Below are 20,132 nucleotides of genomic sequence, written 5' to 3' on the forward strand. Positions count from 1 at the left end.
GGGTGCCATTGAGGCTCCCAGCCAGTGTGTGTGTGTCTCCCACCTATATCAGAGGACCTTCCCTGTTAAACGTGGAGCATTCATTATTTATTTTTTAATTTTTGCGTAGGAAGGTGCAATGAGTCAGGTCCTGTGTTCGGTTTTGCCCCTAGGCTCCTTGTGCTCATTGTCTGGCAGAAGGCACTGAAATTACTTCAGTGTGAGTTTGGCTTGATCAGACACAATCTGCAGAAATCTGAAATTCCTATTAAATTTGCGGCTCTTTCCCTCTGGCTTGCATTTCAGATAGCAACACATTCTGCGATGGATTGGTTTAACTGGTATAATTATCATAACTATAGACAATAATGTACACTTCTTTCTCTCTCTTACAGCCTACTTAAATGTTTGTGATACATTTCAGCTGGTTTTCACACAGGTCTCCGTACTCCAAACAAGAACAATGATTGTTAGGTTGATTTAGGTCTGAACCAAACAGAATGCTACAGATTTGGTCTTTCGCGGTTAAAGCTGCGTTGGTATTGTGCGACGATTGCTGGGGTCGTTTCCAGGCAGATACGTTTTCAAATCTGCTAATAGCGGTTTGCTGCTATTTTAAGTGCTTGCCTCCCCCCCCCCCAAAAAAGGCTACTGCCTCATTACTACACATGATTAATGAATTAATATACAGCTTCTGTGTAATACATAACATCAATCAGCAGAGATATTTTCTTTAAAAAAAAAGTTTCCAGGCTAGCCTACCTTTTTTGTTAGCACTATATAATACAGGAATCTGGAAAGCTGACAAGATACAAGCAGGGTATTAGTGCAGTCCTGAGAACTCTTTTAATAGCTCACAGGTTTTCTTGTGGATGACCTCACGAAGCTTCCGAACACGCCGGATGCTGGAAGCCCCCACAAAGCTGTCTGGCTGCAAAACAGCCATTCCGTTGTGGACGTCGCCCATGATGATGAGCTGACCACCCGCTGCAGTTATGTTGGGGCACGGGCAGCTCCAGTTCATGTTTAAAAGGGTGATTTCCAGAGGCTCCCTCCCCAAGAATTTCAGCCCCATTTTCTCGTCCTTTAAAATCTCCTCCACGGTCACCAGCGCATGTCCCGAGTCCTGGTCCTCCGTCAGTTCGGTGACGCGGCCAAGAATAACAAAATCGCTTTTGCAGAAGCTCGTCACCAGCTTTTGGCGGGGTTTGCAAGCCTTGCAGGCTTTGCAGTGCATGTTCCTAGGGAAAGGGCACATCTCTTCGCAGGCCTCTCTGCTCTCAAAGTTATTCTCGTTGCCTCCGCAGCCTCCGTATATGAAAGACTGGCATTGTTTCGTCAAGCTGTTGTACGCCCACCGGGGCTCGTAGGCTTTGCAGAGGCCTTGGAGGGCTGGCAAGTTGCAGATGTTGATCGGCCCATTCATGCAAGTCAGCATGCAGTTTTCATAGGTCTCAAAGTGGTTCAGGTTGCTGTTGCAGTTTCCGTAGATGAAAGTGAAGCAGTTGTTTTTCTTGGCGTCGTAGTACCATCGGGTTTGCTCCTCCCCGCAGTCTTCACTGTCCGGCTGCTTCAGACACTCGTCCGTTGGAAAGTGGGTTTTGTTCTGGGCTTCTTCCATTGACGTAGCTTCTCCTTTGAGGACCGACAGTGGGAAATCTGCCTTGAGAATCCCGCCAAGGTTTTTGGCAGTGCAAGTGTACATGCCTGCATCTTGTAGTTGGGTGTTGTAGATGACCAGCTGGGCAATGTTTGTGACCACGATGTTCCCTCGGACGTGGTTGGGCCTCATGATGATTTTCTCGTTACTCTCGGTCTGCTTCTCCCAAGTGATTTCTGGCTTGGGTCGTCCAGTGACATCGCAAAGAAAGCTAACAGTCTCACCTACGTAGACAGACTGATGGGCTGGGTTGTTGACTAGTACAGGTGGAAGGATGTCAGTGATGGTTGTTTCTAAGTAGGCAGTAGTGGGGCGAGCTGTGGTCTCCGGCGGGATAGGGCTGGTGTTTGGCCATGTAAGGTGGTAGCGACAAGTCACCACGTTGAGTGTAATGCTTTTGGTACATGCTTCTGCATCCATGTAGCATTTGTTGTAATAGGTGAGGCCATCAGATGCGCAAGTAAAACTCGGCTCTTTTTCACACCTGTCTTTGCATTTGCAAACAGGCTGCCCATCCCAGATGTCGCACTCTGAACCTTGCTGAATGCACATGAAACGGTCACACGTTGCCTCTTTGGGCATCCCAACAGGTCCTTTCTTCCCTCTCACATCCATGTATCGAGCTGCAACGCAGCTCCTTGTTCCGCAGACATTAGGGCAGCACTTCTCAAAGGTCTCGCATTCCTAAGACAAAGAAAAAATAAGACCATGGTGACAAAATCTTTGTAAATTAATTGGAATCCCCAAGTAGATTATACTGCTTCTTAAGAGAGATGTCAAATTTGTAGAATATTAGGAACACCTAATATTAGGCATTTTGAAAGGATATTTTGATATTTCAAAATACCACGTTCCCCAGAATCTCAGCCCACAGCCAGCAGGGCCCCCAGACTCTTAACTATTTATAAAGTAAGTTTCTAACCCTCCTAGTAGAACTTACTTTAGAGTAAACATAGATAGGCTTGTGCTGTTTTTTTTAAAAAATCTCTTGGGAAATCCCAGTGGTTGTATTATGTTCTGGGACTACTTATAGCTGTCACCAGGGATTGAGGAATCATTTTTCACTAGGCCATCTGGAGTGGGGATTCTGTTGTGGGGTCTCTTCTTGCACTCCCACTTCCATCTTGGCATTGCTCACTTCTTCACACCGGCGCAACCCTTTGCATGTCTCACTTTGAGTCTTGTTGTGAGCAGAGGGATTTACTCCCATGCAAAGGATCATGGCCTGAGTGCATCTTACAAAAATTCTTCTTTGTCCTACAGGACCTACACAGAGCTATGGCCTTGTAAGCCCTAGTTATTCCTCAAACCTTCTTTTCATGATGTAATCTAGATCGAGGGTTGCTTTAGCCACTTGAACAAAGTGGTTTGCTTCTTGAGGGGATGTTTCCAGAATTTCCTGCAAGCCAACCACATATGTTCCACTCTGGCTGAGTCATGACAGCTTTCTGGCCTGTCATTCATGAACATCCGTGAGTGGCCTCTTATTGTTCTAGCTCCAAGGCTCCTGTTGGAGAATAGAAAGGTCTGGAACCGATTGAGATTATCAGTCAGTTATATTGTTGGGTTTAGGCTCATCTGATAGGGTGTTAAGTGTGGAGAGTTTGTCCTCAGAGCCGTAAATTGGGAGGTTCCTGCTCAAATGTCAATTGCCATTTTGGGGTGGGGGTTGAATTTTACTGAGACCACAGCAAAGAGGGATGACTTAGACCTCCCCATATGCTGCAGAGCAAATGACTATCAGCCCATCCCCTCTCTTCAGCACCGGGCATTTAATATTTTGGGAAATGTCATTAGTATCAAGAAGCATTATGCATTTTAGCCTGGTGAAAACACTCAAGGGTGGTGAAAAGCAGAGCCACACCCCTGGCTTACCGGAAGGCATAGCTTTCCCCTTGTTGCCTCCATGCTGTTTAGTATGGCAGCTGGAATCATCCAGGGATTTGGAGTTAAATATGCAGATGACACTGCACCCTCTCTCTCCTTTCTATCTGATTCCAGGGAAGCAGTGGAAATCTGCAATCTGTTTATAGGATTGTGATGAGCTGCAAGTGAGCTAAAGAGCTGAGACAAGACAAGGATGCTCCAGTTGGCTTTGGCCAATAGGAAAGCCAATTTGGCAATAAGAGTTCAGCCTGTTCTTGACAATGGGACAGTCTGCCTCTGGAGTGTTTATTATTATCATTAAAAAGAAAAGGAAAAAGAGGTTGCATGGTTATCTGCCAGAGATGCTTTAGATGCTTCCTGTATTGTAACTTCTGCACTGAGCGTTAAGTTGGACACAGGATCTCCAGCTCTGTGAATCTGTAGGTGGGCTGCCTTTGAAGAGTGCTCAAGAACTACAACGGATGCAGAATATTGGTGCTTAGAATGTTCATAGTATTGTGGATTTGGAAGGGACCCCAAGGCAAACTGTCCCATTGTGCACAAGAAAGGCACAAATGAATCCCATTGAATTCAATGGCAGCACAAACATCCATCTCAATCTTTCTGTTTCTTTCTTTTAACTGGAATTGCATATTGTTTTGGGGGCTGGGTTTATGCCCCAGCTCTCTAAATCCCACTGGAACTTCAGGTAGTATGAAAAGCGGCTTGTGCATGTGCACCATGTAATATATTGACAGTGTTTGAATTGGGCTGAGGGACAGGGTCTATATGGAAGTCTGCAGATGGCACATTTAAATTTATAGTGAAGAGGTTTTTGAATGTTTACTTTGGGGCCAGTAAACTCTTTGAAACACTTTGCAAAGCCTGCGGGAGAATAATTGACAATTGTTTTCCTTGTGTCTTGTGGGTAGCTGATGGAAAGGGGGGTACGCCTTAGTTAGACATTTAGCTGACTGCATGCTTTGAGAGGCGCATTGCATGACAGGGCCCTCATCAAGCACAGTCTCTCAGGTGATTCTTGGGTACAGCTCTTGAATCTCATGCTGCTTCATCTGTACCCTAAAAATCTTCCTATTGCAAGCAATCGCTTAAGAATCAATGAAGAAATTGGCCTGGTAATCTACTTTGATCATAACCACAACCACAACCTCTTGATTTCATAAGCAGCACAATTTAACCAGCAGAATTTGTGTGTGTGTGTTCTAAAGCATTTCAGTCATCTCTCCTCTCAGGTTCTCCGCTTGGAATTTGGGATGGGAGACACTGCTTGTCACCAGAACTGTCCTTTGTAACCAGATATTCTGGAAACATGAATAGCATGGAAATTCAGTGACACTTGGGGTCTGTTAAACTTTCAAATGATTTAGGAGTTTCTGCAATGTGTTTCTTCTTGCATCAGTGCCATTGGAGTGAATGTATCTGTTTGACAGAGGTTGTATGAGAACTGCCACGTTACTTTCCTCCTTGGGGGGAAAAAAGCAACTAAGGTGCATATACAGTGGTACCTCAGGTTAAGTACTTAATTCGTTCTGGAGATCCGTACTTAACCTGAAACTGTTCTTAACCTGAAGCACCACTTTAACCAATGGGGCCTCCTGCTGCTGCTGTGCCGCTGGAGCATGATTTCTGTTCTCATCCTGAAGCAAAGTTCTTAACCTGAAGCACTATTTCTGGGTTAGCAGAGTCTGTAACCTGAAGCGTATGTAACCTGAGGTACCACTGTAGAGTCATAGAGTCACCTGGTCCAACTCCCTGCAATGCAGGAATATGCAGCTGTTGCATACGAGGATCAAACCTGCAACCTTGGCGTTATCAGCATCATGCTATAACCAACTGAGCCACATCATGCTGTAGCGTGTTTTTACTTTACCAAAAACAAAAAGGAAGAGGGGAAAGGTTGCTCAGTCACTCTTTCAAAAAGCGACCATCCACAAATTGAAATGTATCCTTTATTCAGGAGTGCTGCTTTTAGCAGGTCACACAGGTGACTGCACTGCAACAATACCTCTTTGGCATGTGAGTGCCGAGAAAGCTTTCGCTGCTCTTGGTACACTACAAACTTCACAGCATCCTGCAAGGATTCTTTTCAGAGCGTTATTTGACAGAGACCACAAACTCTGATGGCAAGTGCACTCTATTATTCCAGGCAGGTACACAGTGGCGTAGCGTGGGGGGTGCAGGGGGGGCAGATGCACCGGGCGCAACATCTGGGGGGGTGCGCTCGCACTCGCAGCTCTAAAATCCACGGGTAAGGGGGTGCAAATTACTTGCCTTGCCCCGGGTGCTGACAACCCACGCTACGCCACTGCAGGTACGTGATGCAGAAAGAGCACAGGCGGGTGCCTGGATGCCACAATGAGCTGGCAGCGCTGGCTGCTGGATGAGCAGCCTTTTCTTACTTGCCAGCTCAAGTTGCATTTGGATCTGGAAGTGCTATGCAGGAGGTCCTGCCCAAGCTGTCATTTTTACTGAGTCATTTCTTCTGCCACTGCTGGGCTTTAAAATAGGTGCTGTCAGGGCCATGCTGTGCCTACGGAGGCAATTTAAAGTCCTGCCTTTAGAAGCAAGTGGGCTTCAAAAATAGGTGGGATTGGTATGGTTGTTGTATGCATTACCATGGAGTCCCGTGTGTGTGTGTGTGTGTGTGTGTGTGTGTGTGTAGTATTCTTGAAATGCACCTGTCAAGGCAAGACACAATGACACACGGTGAACGGCAGCCAAAGAGAAAAGTCCTGCAGCAAGCCCTGTGGTATGTGCTGCCTTGGCACAGATTGGCTTTTGACACTGTTGTGATTGTCAAAAACGGATCCCTGCTGCGGGGCCGGGTGTGTGTGCGTGTGCATTGCTCAGCATGTGTCTTCACACGATTAACTTTGCCACAGAACGGGGCTGATTTCCATCTTCAGCTTTCACGGGAATTGGCCTGGAATTAGAGAGCTGTCAGCCCAACAGATAATCAGATCTCTGAACTAGCAACCAAGTAGGCGAGGCTATGCCTTTTACAGGACGTCAACTCCTTACACATCCCTCTCTTGCTGGCCAGGGTTTGGTTTGGTTTTGAAAGGACTGTTGACAATTAATGTGCGCTGCTACAGTAAACAAAGCATCAACACACCCAGCCGCTATCATATTTAGGAAGGCAATTAAATTTAAACTTAAGAGGAGAAACAAAAGTGCATCACTTACCAGGTCAGTGTCGCATTCTCTCCTGCAGGTGCTCTGTGCGTCAACCCAGAGGTTGGGATTCATATCATTTGGACATATCCCAGCGTGAGAGTACCGTATTGGAGGCAAGGCAGTGCCTTTGAGGGGAACCTCCAGAAGCAATAGGATAAGGCTCTCTCCAGACAGCATCCATATCCATCGAGTGAAGAATGTGAAAAAGGACATTTCAGGACAGCTCCAGATAAAATATCCACAGTTGGATTGGGATCTGGGTATGTCTGTGCCTGGATTTTTAAAAAAATTAAGCAAAAACAAAACAAAGGACCCCAACTACACCTGCTTTCTTTAAGTTCCTGCAGGCTTCCTTTTCCAACTTGCTCGATGGCGTAGTCTGCTCTGGACCGTGTTGGATTAAAAGTCTTGGGAAGGAGACCCCTTATTTTAAGCAAAAGGCTCTCAGTCCAAGCCAGAGTTCGCTGTATTTATACCCTGCCTCTGTACAACAAGTTGGAAAAAGTAAACTCTATTTCTGTGACAGGCACACGCTTCTTATGTCCTGGTGGCAGTCGTACAGATTTGTTACAAGGGGGGAAAAAAAGCTGGAAAGACTTTTAAGGCTGGAACTGCCACGGTGGGACCCCTGCATGTTTCTGAATGGAAGGGAGGCCTTCTTAACCCCTTTAGACCTAAAGTACTTCCCTATGCTAAGAATGGCATTTACTTCTGAAAGAGTGCTTGTCTAAATAATATGAACCTACAGTCGGAGGGATTTCCCTATGCCAGGGAAATACATGCAACCGCTTGTTTAAAAGGAGCAGCTTAATAAGGCTGAAGCAATTAAAAGCTTAAATATAACTTCTGATTAAAAAGAAGAAAGAAATGTGGAGGGAGGGAATAGCATGTTTCAGCGTCGGATCTGGAAGGCAATACGTCTTTACAAATTACCCCCCGCCCCAAGTCCCTAGTCTGCTTTATTTATCTTTTCCCCCCAAGTTTCTTTCTTTTTTTCCGCTGCACTCCAACCCCACCATGGGAAATTTTTAAAAATTCCTTCACAGTTCACGAACATGAGACCCCTATTGTACGACTTTTTGCTGACCTCTTTAAGGGGAAAAAAATAGGAACAGTTTAACTCTATGGAAACCTGCATAAAGGAATGTACTGCATTTTTTTTTTTTTTTGCATAGAGGAGGGGGAGACATGGGGAAAAACACAATCAACAGTTAAGTTCCCTCCGCCCTGATCCTGATAAGGAAGGGTTTGTATTGCCCACCAAGAAGAAGGGTAATCTCATTCACAGGGGCCAACGAGAGAGGACACAAGCAAGCGCTTGGAGAAGTCTGATAGTAAAGGAGTTTGGGGCAGGGAAGGTGGCTGCGACTCCCCACCACCACCACCGAGGTTTTTGTTCCCTCTCGGCGCCTGCTATGAAAAGCATGTGCTGGATGGAATCCAAGAAGCTGCTTTAGGTGAGGCAGAGAGGGCCTGTTCATGCCCAGTGGGACTTTTGATATTGAGCAGCAGACCCTTGTCAGAGCCTCACCATGCACAGTTTCTGAAGCCTCCTCCCCCAGCCCCATTTCAAGAAAAGTTGGTCCTGTATGCCGTCCCCCCTACCCTCACCCACCTGTTTGGGAAACCCAAAATATGCAAAATATGAGCAAGCCAGGGCTGAACTGATACTAACCTTGCTGGTACCTTTCCCGGGAAAATCAGAGGCTCACTATATCAGGTTCCTATTGGAAGACCGGACAAATGCTAGAACATTAACAGTGGCAAAGTTTTTATCGGTGGTTGCAAGAACCAATGATCCCTATATTCTGAACAAAATGCTTGTTTAACCTGGAGGTAGGCTGTATGAATTGTGTATTGTGTTGTTTGGGAAACCAACGCCCATGGGTGCACAGAAGAGCTACTTCTTCACATCTCTCTTGCTGAAATCGGAGGCTTTCTCATGTGTGGGTTTTGTCACGATGGCATGGTGTGGAACACATATAACGTATCTCCCCTGAATGTTTCAGTCCTTGTTGATTTTGGATTTAAGGATATTACCTTCCAGAGTCAGGCTCTTCTAGTGGGAACTTGAGTTTTTGAGGCCTTTAGCTCATAACTGATGCAAGATGGTGGAGAGTAAGAGGATGGGTTCTGCTGCATTTAGGTTCTAGTCTCAGGATGCAGGAGTTGCATTCCCCACACCAAGGGACTGCCTAATATGATTCTACTTCCCTGGGGCACATCCAGGAGGCGCTGTTGCTTTGTCCTTGAACCTGTCCTAGACCAAAGACAAGGCTAAAACTGATAAACCACAGTTTCATAAGGGTACATTTGCAAAGAGAGAATTTACCTATATGCCACAGCGTACTGTGCTTTTGTGCACAGTGGTAGAGACGATGTATGGCCGGCTGCACTATGTCACCCATATCACAGACTAGTGCCACTGTTCTGCATAATTCTGGACAACATGGTTTTTCAGATTTTAGAGCTTCGTAGTGCACTACCATGTTGGTATGTAGGCTGCAGGAGGTGCAGCCAAACTAAAATGTGTTGTTTATAAATCTCAGAAGTGAACTCTCATTACGCATTTGTCTCTGGTTCAGCTATGGTGGGAATGGTGGTGGCAGCATTGCTAGTAGTGCCTTTCCAGCACACTCAAAAGGAATATGGTGTGTTCTAGATGTCCTGTTTCCTAGTCTAGAAGCGTGGCATTACGCTTTGGGTGAGCTGCTTCTCTGTATGCAGGGGTGGGTGAAAAACAGGCACTGCCATTTTCAAGGTGCATATATGTGAGCCAACTTGCATCAGTAGATGTCTGGAATGCCAGAAAAACAACATTTAACCATGTATGCGCACTCCAAGGGGAAGTGCTATTGTCTTTCTCCTCCTTCCTCAATCTGTATGTATCTTTCATCCCCGTCCCTTAACTGGTGGCCTGACCTTGCCACAAAATCCAGGTCAGATCAGGAAGACTTACAGTGCTTCTAGAAGATGCTTTGACTTTGGTCAGCTTTCAGGGAAACAGAGTTCTGAAATAATATGTATAATATTTGTTCAATGCTGAAGGATGTCCCTTTTATAATTTGTGCAGTTTGGGTTTATACTGCTGAAAGCATAATGACCGCTCCCCGCATAAAACGGGGGGCGCCCTTTGCGTGGACGTGCGCAGCCCCTGGATCTGGAGCGGCTCCATCAACACAGGCTTGGCTTTGCCTTCCCCCAGGTGGGATACCTGGAGGTCTCCGCCTACCTCAGTCAGTTGTCCAATCCCGCCTGGGGGAAGCGTTGCCAAGGAGGCCAGGCCAGGTAGGGGAGGGACTACCTGTCCACACAATAGAGGGAGGATCTTACCTGGGAATCCTCACTTGGCTCCAGAGCATAATTGTCTTTTGTTGTCTGCATCTGTGATCTTCTATTGCATGTATCATCATATGATTACACCTCCCTTCCTCTGTTGCATACATTTTCCTGCATCTTCCTGTAATCCTCCGTTGAATGCACATTATTGCAAAAAAAAAAAAAAAAGCCCACCGAGAAGTTTATTGAATACATAGGTGGAAGTGTAGACAATGCTTGAAGTAAATAGAAGTTTGCTGACACTTTCCTAGCCAAACTTTTGTTTCATTTGCACAGTTGTGTACACATCAAATTTTAGAGACATGTGGGATGTTGGTCTTCATCATGGCAATTTACCGCAATGCTGTAAGTGTGCAGTTGCATAATCTGTGCACCAAGTAGTACCCGGTTTTGTGTATCGCTTCTTGCATCAGGAAGAATGGATGAAATGTGCAAGATATGGACAAATGAAACATCACAAACTTGTCTTGTGTGTATCAGTTGGAATAGCTGGGTACATATTTTAGATTCCCTGCCTTCTACTGCTGGGTCAAAGACTTGAAACCTGGCTGCTCTCTCTTTAGAAATTAGCCAATGCATCCAGGATTAGATTAACTGGTAAGATCATTACATTGCAACATAAGGACTTCAGGCCCAGTATGATTCCCAGTATGATTCCCTTCCGTTAGCACTGCAGGGCATTTTTTAAAAAAACCTTCCATTGGTGGTTGTTGGTGGGACTCCATTGAACATATTTTTGTGTAGGTTGCAGGCCATGAGCTTTTTCTGGAAATCACAGTAGACAGAAGCTGACAGATTTTGACTAACTTTCCAGAACTGGCCCTACCATCTAGGAGGAATAGATTAAAGCAGGAACTGTCTGAATGGTGCGGCAATAATTTTAAAAATGTTGTGTGCCTACCATGTGTGCCTACCATGTGTGCCTTGCGTGCTCTGGTCCATGGGGTCATGAAGAGGCAGACACGACTAAACGAGTAAACAACAACCATGTGTGCATGTGGGTGCCATATGGCATACCACTTCAGGCAGCAAAATGTCTTGGCCTGGCACCTTGATGATGACTTCCTGTCACTTTTGATCCACATTCAGCCATCAGTTTCTGATACCTAAGTATTCCGTGCTCCAGAAGAAGGGCATTTTTCCTGGTCTTTCTGTGGATGCTCTCAGCACTTGTAAGTATATCAATTCATGGTAGTTCATAATAGCACAATCCTTATCTTTGAGTTTTGAAACAGAAATAGGCAGAGGCCTCTGTAGGTTGAGTGTTGTTGAGTGGGTTGAGGATCTCTGAAGGCTATGAAGTGGTACCCCCAACTGGAAGGTTGTACATTTCAGTCTTAATCACCTTGCCTGTGGTGTACAGAAGCAAACATGTCATAGAGGTAGGCAGAGAGCAGTGGTATAAAATTGACCTAATGGTTACCAGGGCAAAATGATTTGCAAGATCCCACTTCAAGATTCAAATAGCATAATTATATTAAAAGATTTGTACCAGTGAAACCACTGAGCAGACTTGCACATAGATCGTGTTCTTTGAATGTGTTTCCTGTACGTTCAAAGAAATTTATAACTGCTACAACTTAATTCCAATGGTTTAAAACTGACTAGGAAGGGGGGGGGAGGGGAAAGGTTTGTGACAGACACTTGTATCACTCACCAAATGTTGATCTGTTATGAATCATGGTTGTTGAGTCATTTTCTATGACTCACTAAGAAAACTTGAGACTTGGTTGAAAACTCCTAGGAAGTCTAAAAGGAATAGCACGTCTCATGTTTATTTGTTAAAAGCTATTCTATATCACTTTCCCCATTTAATCCAGATCCACTATTTCTGTGGAAAATCTGGTAAGTAACCAACAGAAATAGCAAACCTGATTAAATGGGAGAAAATATGTGGTGGCATTTTGATGAGGGCATTTTGTGGATGCTTTGCAAAACTTGCATGCAGGAGCAGCACCAGGTCCACAATAAATTGCTGTGTGCAGAGCCACTCTGCCATAAGGCAGGCTGAAGCTGCCGCCTCAGGTGGCAGAAACCCCCAAGGTGGCAGCCTTGTGCGCACCCTGCCACCAGCACAGAAGTATTGGTCAAAATAGTGTGAGATCTTGCCCAAAACAGATGCTGACACAGGCACTGCTTCTCCACCAGTGGGGAAGGCATCAGGGAGGGAGGGAGAAGGGGTACCAAGAGCAGCAGGTGTGGCGGCGCCAGTGGGAGTGGCAGGGCAGGGCAAGGAGGCACTTCCTGTTTCACCTGAAGCGGTGAAGTGGGACATGCCACCCCTGGCTGTGTGAAGTCACTCCTTAACTAATACAGTGGTACCTCGGGTTAAGTACTTAATTCATTCTGTAGGTCTGTTCTTAAGCTGAAACTGTTCTTAACCTGAAGCACCACTTTAGCTAATGGGGCCTTCTGCTGCTGCCACGCCGCTGGAGCGCGATTTCTGTTCTCATCCTGAAGCAAAGTTCTTAACCCGAGGTAATATTTCTGGGTTAACGGAGTCTGTAACCTGAAGTGTATGTAACCCGAGGTACCACTGTAGTATAGTTTCCTGTTAGACTATGTCTCTTTTGGCTCTGTTTCCAGGCTCCACTATTGCACTCGCTACAGGCCCTGTACAGGTACTAGAACTGTTCATTTTAAGAGTTGGGCTGTGCTACACACCAAGAAGGGTGGAAATACACAGAGTCTGACTTAGAGTGTGCTCCCATTACTGATTACTCCAACTCCATTGTGCTCCCACTGTTGCATTCACACAACTTAGCCACAAAACACACTGATCCCGTAGTTTCTTGACAATGAGCGGCTCACACCTTCCGTTGTGGGCGCCCTTTGCGGGACCGCACTGCAGCACCTCGGTCATGTGGGAACCATCAGCTGTTTGGGCTGGCCCGCCTCTCTGTGGTAGTCATTGGAGGTTCCCACCAAACCTCAGCCAGTCAGCATCATAGGGAGGTACAGAGCATACATGCACAGAATACAGCTTCATATGTGCCCATGGGAGGCCCCCCTCAAATATTATAATTATTAATTTTAATACACATACACGCAGCTAGCCAACCAGAGGTTTAGAGAAATCTCTGAGAACACTTCTGTTGACACCTACTGAAGATAATAATTTCATGAGACCTTTTGCAAATAACGCTTCATGTGTTTACCTCAAGAGAGAGAAAATATTCAGGTACAGGGCAGGACATGAGAACAACTGTGCTGCAAATACCGAGGTAGCTACCAGCACTATACAACTTGAACGGTAAGAAGAAGTGAATGTAGGGAACTACATGTTGAAAACCAAACGAAACAACGTAAAATATGAGCTGCTTACACAAATGCTGGTACCCTACAGAGATTTATGGCTTTGGGCATGATACTATGGGTTGCAGAGCATTTTTCTATTCACAGCTTTCTAAATATTCTTCTTGGTTAGCATATTATGCTGCTTTGAAGGGAACTGTATGTCACTATGGAATGTTAATTTCTAGCCATGGCACATATATTATCAAAGTTTGCACCAGTATCCTCAGGCAGCCTTTGTTCACGACTCATCCCATAGATTCAATCTCACTGCAAATGATCTGAACAATGTAAGTACTGTGTGTAATACAGTTTGCACAATTGAAGCCATCATATGACCATCGGATGGCTGCCATTAACTAATTTGTGGATAATGTTGCAGTGGGGACAAAACACCCCACCCCCACTTCTGTGACCCTGGCAGTGGGTTGCTCAGTCTCCTCCAGGAGGGTCTTTGTAGAGGTGTTGCTTGTCTTTGGGCTCAGAGATGCAATGTGCATACTCTGTGGGATCCTGCAGTATACATGTCCTCCCTGTGCTTAAACCAACGCAACATACCGATGGGCATTTCGTTAAGTCCTATTATTATTGTTATTTATTTAAAACATTTTGTATTGCCTTTCTTCAAAAAGACTTCAAGCCATTCAAATAATTAAACCATCTGAGTCCCTCTATGAAGAGATTTGGAATAAACTGCTAATCAGTGCAACACTTTGCATCACTCATTCTTTCTAATGAATTTTAACATTTTCTGCTTTTTTCTGCTCACCTTCTACAAACTGTAAATTTAATGCATATAGGTTGTTGTTTTTTTAAAAAAAGAGGCACCCTCTCACTTTTACAAGTAGACATCAGACAATATTTTAGGTTGCTTTCTTCTTTCAGAAAGATTACAAGCCCAGAAAACGCATGTAGAAAAACATTGTTGTAATCCAAATATTTTATTCATTAGCTTTTGGCACAGATATCTACTACATCCTGTGAAAGCTTAATTTTTTTTTTTTTTAAAAGCAGCTCAGTATGACACATTCCCAGGCAGTACTTAAAATTCTTACAGCTCTGCTAACAACAAAGTCGCATGTATTGGTGTTTCAGTTGACTAAACAAAGATGCTTTATAGCGTAAAACGGTCTCCGAGAGGAGTTGTGGTAGAATGTGACTGGTGAATTATACTGTGGAATTAGAGACAAGTATATCATCATTGCACATACTACAGCAGGGCCCAGTTAACCTGCTGAGATTGAGAAATGGCTATAGAACGAGATCCTGTACAAACAGAGAGATGGAGTTAAGGGAGAACTGAGAAACAGCTGTTCATACTCCATGTGTCTCCAAGAAGAATGTGCTGAGGATTTGGGAGATGAATTCATTTAGCTAAACTTAGGCTACAATCCTCTACTCACTTATGTCAGAGTAAGTCCCCTTGAACTCAGTGGGGCTTACTTCTAAGTAGACAAATATAGGATTGCACTATGAGCTGCCTTTTTTAAATGAGAAGCTTCTGGTCCACATGGTTGTGAAGAAGAATTTAAGACATCTGGGTGGTATATGCTGGAGACTTAGAAATTTAAAGTAAGCTATGTCGCTGTGTCATTCACTAGTCTCACAGTACCCCAATCTCTTTTCTCCTGACCAAATCCACAAATTCTTCTCTACTTACAAGCCAAGTCCTTTCTAAAATAGTTTGAATTCCGACAAAATAGAAAGTGTAATAAAAAAGCGTTGCACATGTTATTATTATAATTTTTTTGTAATGTTCCTACCTTGCAGAATTTGTTCTCAACACAGACTCATAGCTATGTTTGCCTATCATGTGTGTGATTGGGCAGCCAGAATAGTTTAGCTTACATTGCACGTATAACCTAACACGTTGCCATATGTGATATTAACTGGTTTTATTTGCCCCTTTATGTCACAATATGTCATCCTTCTAAACCTCTTCACTGGTGACTTTGAGTGATTGTCTTATACAGTTGCGAACCACAATTGCTTTCTTTTCTGCCCATCATCTTACCATATGATTGGTTCAGAGATAAAACATTTGCTAATAATGCCCCCAGTCCTTCTACTGGAGGTAACTTGATCTAAAAGTTCCCAAGCTTAGGAGCAAAAGGAATCTGCACCTGTTCCTGTTGCTTTGCACCAGAGTGATATATATTCATTACATCATGGATGTCCCTGGCATGAGGACAGAGGCAGGCAAGGTCACACCCACCCCTTCTTCTCTCAGTGCAAAGCAATGTGTGAATGAATCCCAAACAAATGATATATCAGACTGGCTGCTGCTGCTGCTGCTGCTGCTGCTGCTGTTGCTGTTGAATGGCAAAGTCTCTGGCTCCTTGGATAATAGTTATTCTCAGGGGTTCAGGAGCAGAGGCGAGGGCAAGGGAGGAAACAGAGAGCGAGGGGGAGGAGGCAGAAGAAAAGATGAGTGATGACGACAACCCGAGATCTCCGAGTCTTTCCAGTGAATCAGAAGATTCACAGGAAGGAGCGCCAGTGGCCAGAGCAAGGGGGGAGCTTAGGGGGACACCCCAGGAAGAAGGGTCCAGAGGGGGCTCAGAGAGCAGCAGTTGGAAATCGGGGCCAGCATCACCAACAGAACGTAGTGGAGAGGAAGGGCACCAGGTACCGAGCTCTGGCAGCTCGCAGCAGGAGGGAGGGCATGAGTCAGGAGTGGCCACACCTCCATCGGGGAGCGAGGAAACGGTCAGGCGGCAAGTGGAAGGTTGGGCGCGCGCGCCAAGTTCAAATACACAGGAAGGTGGAGCAGTAGGCAGCCCGGAAAGGGAGCCAGGTCCTAAAGCCCGACGCAAGGAGACAGAAGGATCCGGGGGGTCAGCGTCAGAAGCGTCCAGAAAGGAAGAGACCACGGGGGGCAGAGGGACCCAGAGAAGAACGGTCAGGCGGAAAAGGTGGAGTAAGGCTAGGGTACTTAGCTGGTGTACAGGGGGCGGAGACTCAGACGGAGCTTCGCCGGTCTAACCCATAAGACGTAGAGTTGCACGCAGCAGCTTGAGAATGGAAACTGTAATTCAATAAAGACTTTTACTAAGTAACCGCTGGCTAGCGTGATCCTGTGTGAGCTAGGATCTTGAAGCAGCTCTGACAGTTATGTTTCCCTTAAATAGCTTGGTAGTTTAGTACAGGTTTTCCTTTGTGCAATGCTTAGGCAGCTCCAGCTACTCTGTGGGATGAAGCCCTTAAAAATAAATGCTATAACAATCCTATATTAATTCAGAGTATTCAGAGTACATTATAGGTAAAAGGTAAAGGGACCCCTGACCATTAGGTCCAGTCGTGCCCGACTCTGGGGTTGCGGCGCTCATCTCGCTTTATTGGCCGAGGGAGCCGGCGTACAGCTTCCAGGTCATGTGGCCAGCATGACTAAGCCGCTTCTGGCGAACCAGAGCAGTGCACGGAAATGCCGTTTACCTTCCCGCCGGAGCAGTACCTATTCATCTCCTTGCACTTTGACATGCTTTCGAACTGCTAGGTTGGCAGGAGCAGGGACTGAGCAACGGGCGCTCACCCTGTTGCGGGGATTCGAACCACCAACCTTCTGATTGGCAAGTCCCGTGTGTCACATTATCGGAAGAATTACAACAATACACTACATTATAGGTAGTGTATTGTTATAATTCTTCCAGGGAGTGCAATATTTTGTCCCTATATTACAGAGAGGGGACTGAGGTTGAGAGACAGGGACTTGCCCAAGGCTGTATAGTTGAGTGCATGGTAGAATTGAGTTTCAGTTCCGGGACTAACTGATTTGTTGTGCAGCCTCTTAATGCTTTTGCTTTGCTTGCTCTGTTTACATGACAAACAGAGATGGAACCAGGCGTTCAGGTGTGGCTTGACGATAGGAGCAACTTAAGCAGGTTCCCCGCCCCCCCCCCAGGGTATCTGTATTTTTAGAGGCTGAAGCACCATGTAGAGTTGAGAGGCACATTTTAGGGTGGCACCCAGGTTGTTCTAACTTATACTAATTGATCTAAATTGCATTTAATTGTTGTGCTGCTCAGGAAGACTGCTGTGGCACTCCTATCCTGCTTTTGGACCACTGGGAGGACAGATTGTGGAGGCTCAATGGGCCTTTGGTGCAGTGGCGTAGCGTGGGTTGTCAGCACCCGGGGCAAGGCAAGTAATTTGTGCCCCCTAACCCGTGGATTTGCGCCCCCTAACCCTAACCCCCAGATGTTGCGCCCAGTGCGGCCGGCCCCCCTTGCACCCCCCACGCTACGCCACTGCTTTGGTGTGGTCCAGCAGGGCTCTTCATATTTTCCAGTACATACTTGTGGCACGATTTGTCACTCTACCTTCCTTGTCGCAACTTTGCTAGCTCCTCTCTCCCTCTTGTTGTGTGACATAACTTTATTAATGATCACGGGGGGCATGCCCCTGGGAAGCAGGTTGAGGGACTTGTGCTTGAACTGTTACTTCTAGCAAACAATACCAGTATGATAACTTCACAGAGTGCCGGGAAGTTATGATTCTATGAAGTTCATATATCTCTGCAATATAATATTTGCAACATGCTGCAGTCTAAAATGGTCTACCTCCATGATAGCTCGCTGTTAGTTCTATTTGCATGTACGTTTTGGTCTCTGAAGATTTATGTTTGGGAGAGATGAGGATGTTCACAGGAGGGTGATGGACAGAGGATAAAGGAACCTGTGTGAGAGGCAGGCCAGAGAGGTTTTCTCAGGATGTGAGGCTGAGGGGAAAGGGGGAGGTTCCCAGATGAGAGCTGGGAAGGTTCACTCTACTGTGTGTTTGAATAAGCATCAAGGTATAATTATGATAGAGGGATTGGTATTTTAGATAGATAGATAGATAGATAGATAGATAGATAGATAGATAGATAGATAGATAGACAGATGATAGATATTCCTTCCTTTTCTATTATTTGTTTCTTTTTTCTTTTAGATTAGTTTGGTTTTTATTGTATCTTAGGTTGAAAACTCTCAATAAAATTATTATTAAAACAACATGATCTACCTTCTCTGCACTGCTGCTGTTAACTGTTTTGCTAATGTTAAATATAACAAGAGTTATATATCAAAAGATCATATTTAAGATTGACAAAGGTCCTCCCAAGGAGCCTTTGAAAGCAGCTGTTTGGCTCTCCACATCAGAAAACGATGCTTGCTGGCATTGGTTGGTTACTTTTTTAGTGCAAAGCAGAAACTAGCAGCAGATGAACGACCTTGATAACCTGTTATACTAATGGAAAACAAATTAACACCCTGTTTTAATGTTATTGAAAATAAGTGTTAGCCTTAGTATACTTAATTGCATAATTTAATAAAAACACACCAATAACAGCCTAGCAAGAGAACGGTAGGGTCACGGGTGGCACTGTGGTTTAAACCACAGAGCCTAGGACTTGCTGATCAGAAGGTCGGCAGTTCGAATCCCCGTGAGGGGTGAGCGCCTGTTGCTCGGTCCCTGCTCCTGCCAACCTAGCAGTTTGAAAGCACGTCAAAGTGTAAGTAGATAAATAGGTACCGCTCAGGCGCTGCTCTGGTTTGCCAGAAGCGGCTTAGTCATGCTGGCCACATGACCTGGAAGCTGTACGCCGGTTCCCTCAGCCAGTAAAGCGAGATGAGCACCGCAACCCCAGAGTCGGCCACGACTGGACCTAATGGTCAGGGGTCCCTTTACCTTTAAGAGAATGGTAAAACATCCACTTGGCTGCCTCTTCTGCCATAATGTTGACTATATCATACACAATAGTTTTGTGTAACTCAAAAGTTTGCATATCTGTATATAAGCAGATTATACAGATGTCTGTCAAAACTTCTGAATCAAAAAGTATCCACTCTTCATTTCTCCTACTCCCCATTTGAAGTGAGTACTGGACCACGCAGGGAGAGTGTCACCAACCCAGCATCTAGGAACACTTTTATTAGTGCCACTGAACAGAGGTGCCAGACTTTGAGCCTTCCATTTAAAAAAATATGGTGTCTCTAGTCCTAGAAAGAAAATTAGGAAGCTTAACATCTAGGCAAACTTTTAAGCCGTTGGTTGCCAACCGAACACAAACAGAGGGGTGAGTTTAATGCTTATTCCTCCATTTCAGGGGATTGGATTAGATGAACCTTAGGGTCCCTTCCAACTCTATGATTCTTCCAGATCCTGCAGCACAGAGAACTTGCTTGAGTTTGAAAGGGCCACCTGCTTCCAACTCCAGTTGGTTAGGATGTTAACTGCTCCCCTCGTTTCTAGAGGGAAGGTTTTGCTTGGGCAATAATTGCGGGACAAAGATGGAGGAAAGAAAAGAGATAGGACAGTTTCTATGCCTTTGGGTTTTTGGAGGATGATGGGAGTGGGAAACTAATTTTGACAGTCTTGTTTATTTAGGTGAATGACTAGGGTCCCCCCAAAAGAGCTGCGCACAGGGCCCCACAGACCATAAATCTGCCATTGCTCACCTACCTAAGCATTTTCACTCAAATGTAGATACTATAAGGAGAAGTCAGGGTCCTCTGTCAACTTTTTTCTATTTTCAGGGCAGGGGTGGTGGTGTGGGGAAATCTATAATGCCAGAGAACTTATTATAATGTTATGAACTTCCTGAACACACTCACATTGTTTGATGGGAAGCAGTAATATTCTAGTAGGGCCAGACGGTTCCTAGCAGTATAATTTATGCTCCGGCAGATTGTCTCTGCTTGCATAGCTTTATCTTTAGAGAACAGACCTTACAAGTAATCACCATTTGTTTTCTCATTGTCTGCTAAAATAACCTGGCAAGGAAGTCCTTGCCAGCTGGACGGTGGTTCATTAATAC

General features: G+C 45.2%; 2 protein-coding genes across 2 annotated transcripts in view; one reads left to right on the plus strand and one right to left on the minus strand.

Moving 5' to 3' along the window:
• The window catches only part of LOC309525695 (ankyrin repeat domain-containing protein 40-like), an 82,159-nt gene that overhangs the window by 41,197 nt on the left and 20,830 nt on the right, over window positions 1-20,132 (plus strand). The gene's annotated exons all lie outside the window — the stretch shown is intronic.
• WFIKKN2 (WAP, follistatin/kazal, immunoglobulin, kunitz and netrin domain containing 2) lies at window positions 309-10,673 on the minus strand. Its single transcript, XM_082211079.1, has 3 exons — window positions 10,037-10,673; window positions 6,713-6,975; window positions 309-2,323 (listed from the first exon to the last, which is right to left on the minus strand). The coding sequence occupies exons 2-3, from the start codon at window positions 6,914-6,916 to the stop codon at window positions 803-805; spliced, it is 1,725 nt and encodes a 574-aa protein (XP_082067205.1). The 5' UTR covers window positions 6,917-6,975; window positions 10,037-10,673; the 3' UTR covers window positions 309-802.

This window comes from Podarcis vaucheri (assembly GCF_965113315.1).
Source record: "Podarcis vaucheri genome assembly, chromosome: 2".
NCBI lineage: Eukaryota > Metazoa > Chordata > Lepidosauria > Squamata > Lacertidae > Podarcis > Podarcis vaucheri.

What these genes read in the sequence shown, in the direction of transcription:
- WFIKKN2 (XM_082211079.1), bottom strand. Translation starts at nt 6,916, where the DNA reads ATGTCCTTTTTCACATTCTTCACTCGATGGATATGGATGCTGTCTGGA. An exon ending in GAGAATGCGACACTGACCTG is followed by an intron (nt 2,324 to 6,712) that starts GTAAGTGATGCA and finishes TCTTTGTCTTAG; the next exon opens with GAATGCGAGACCTTTGAGAA.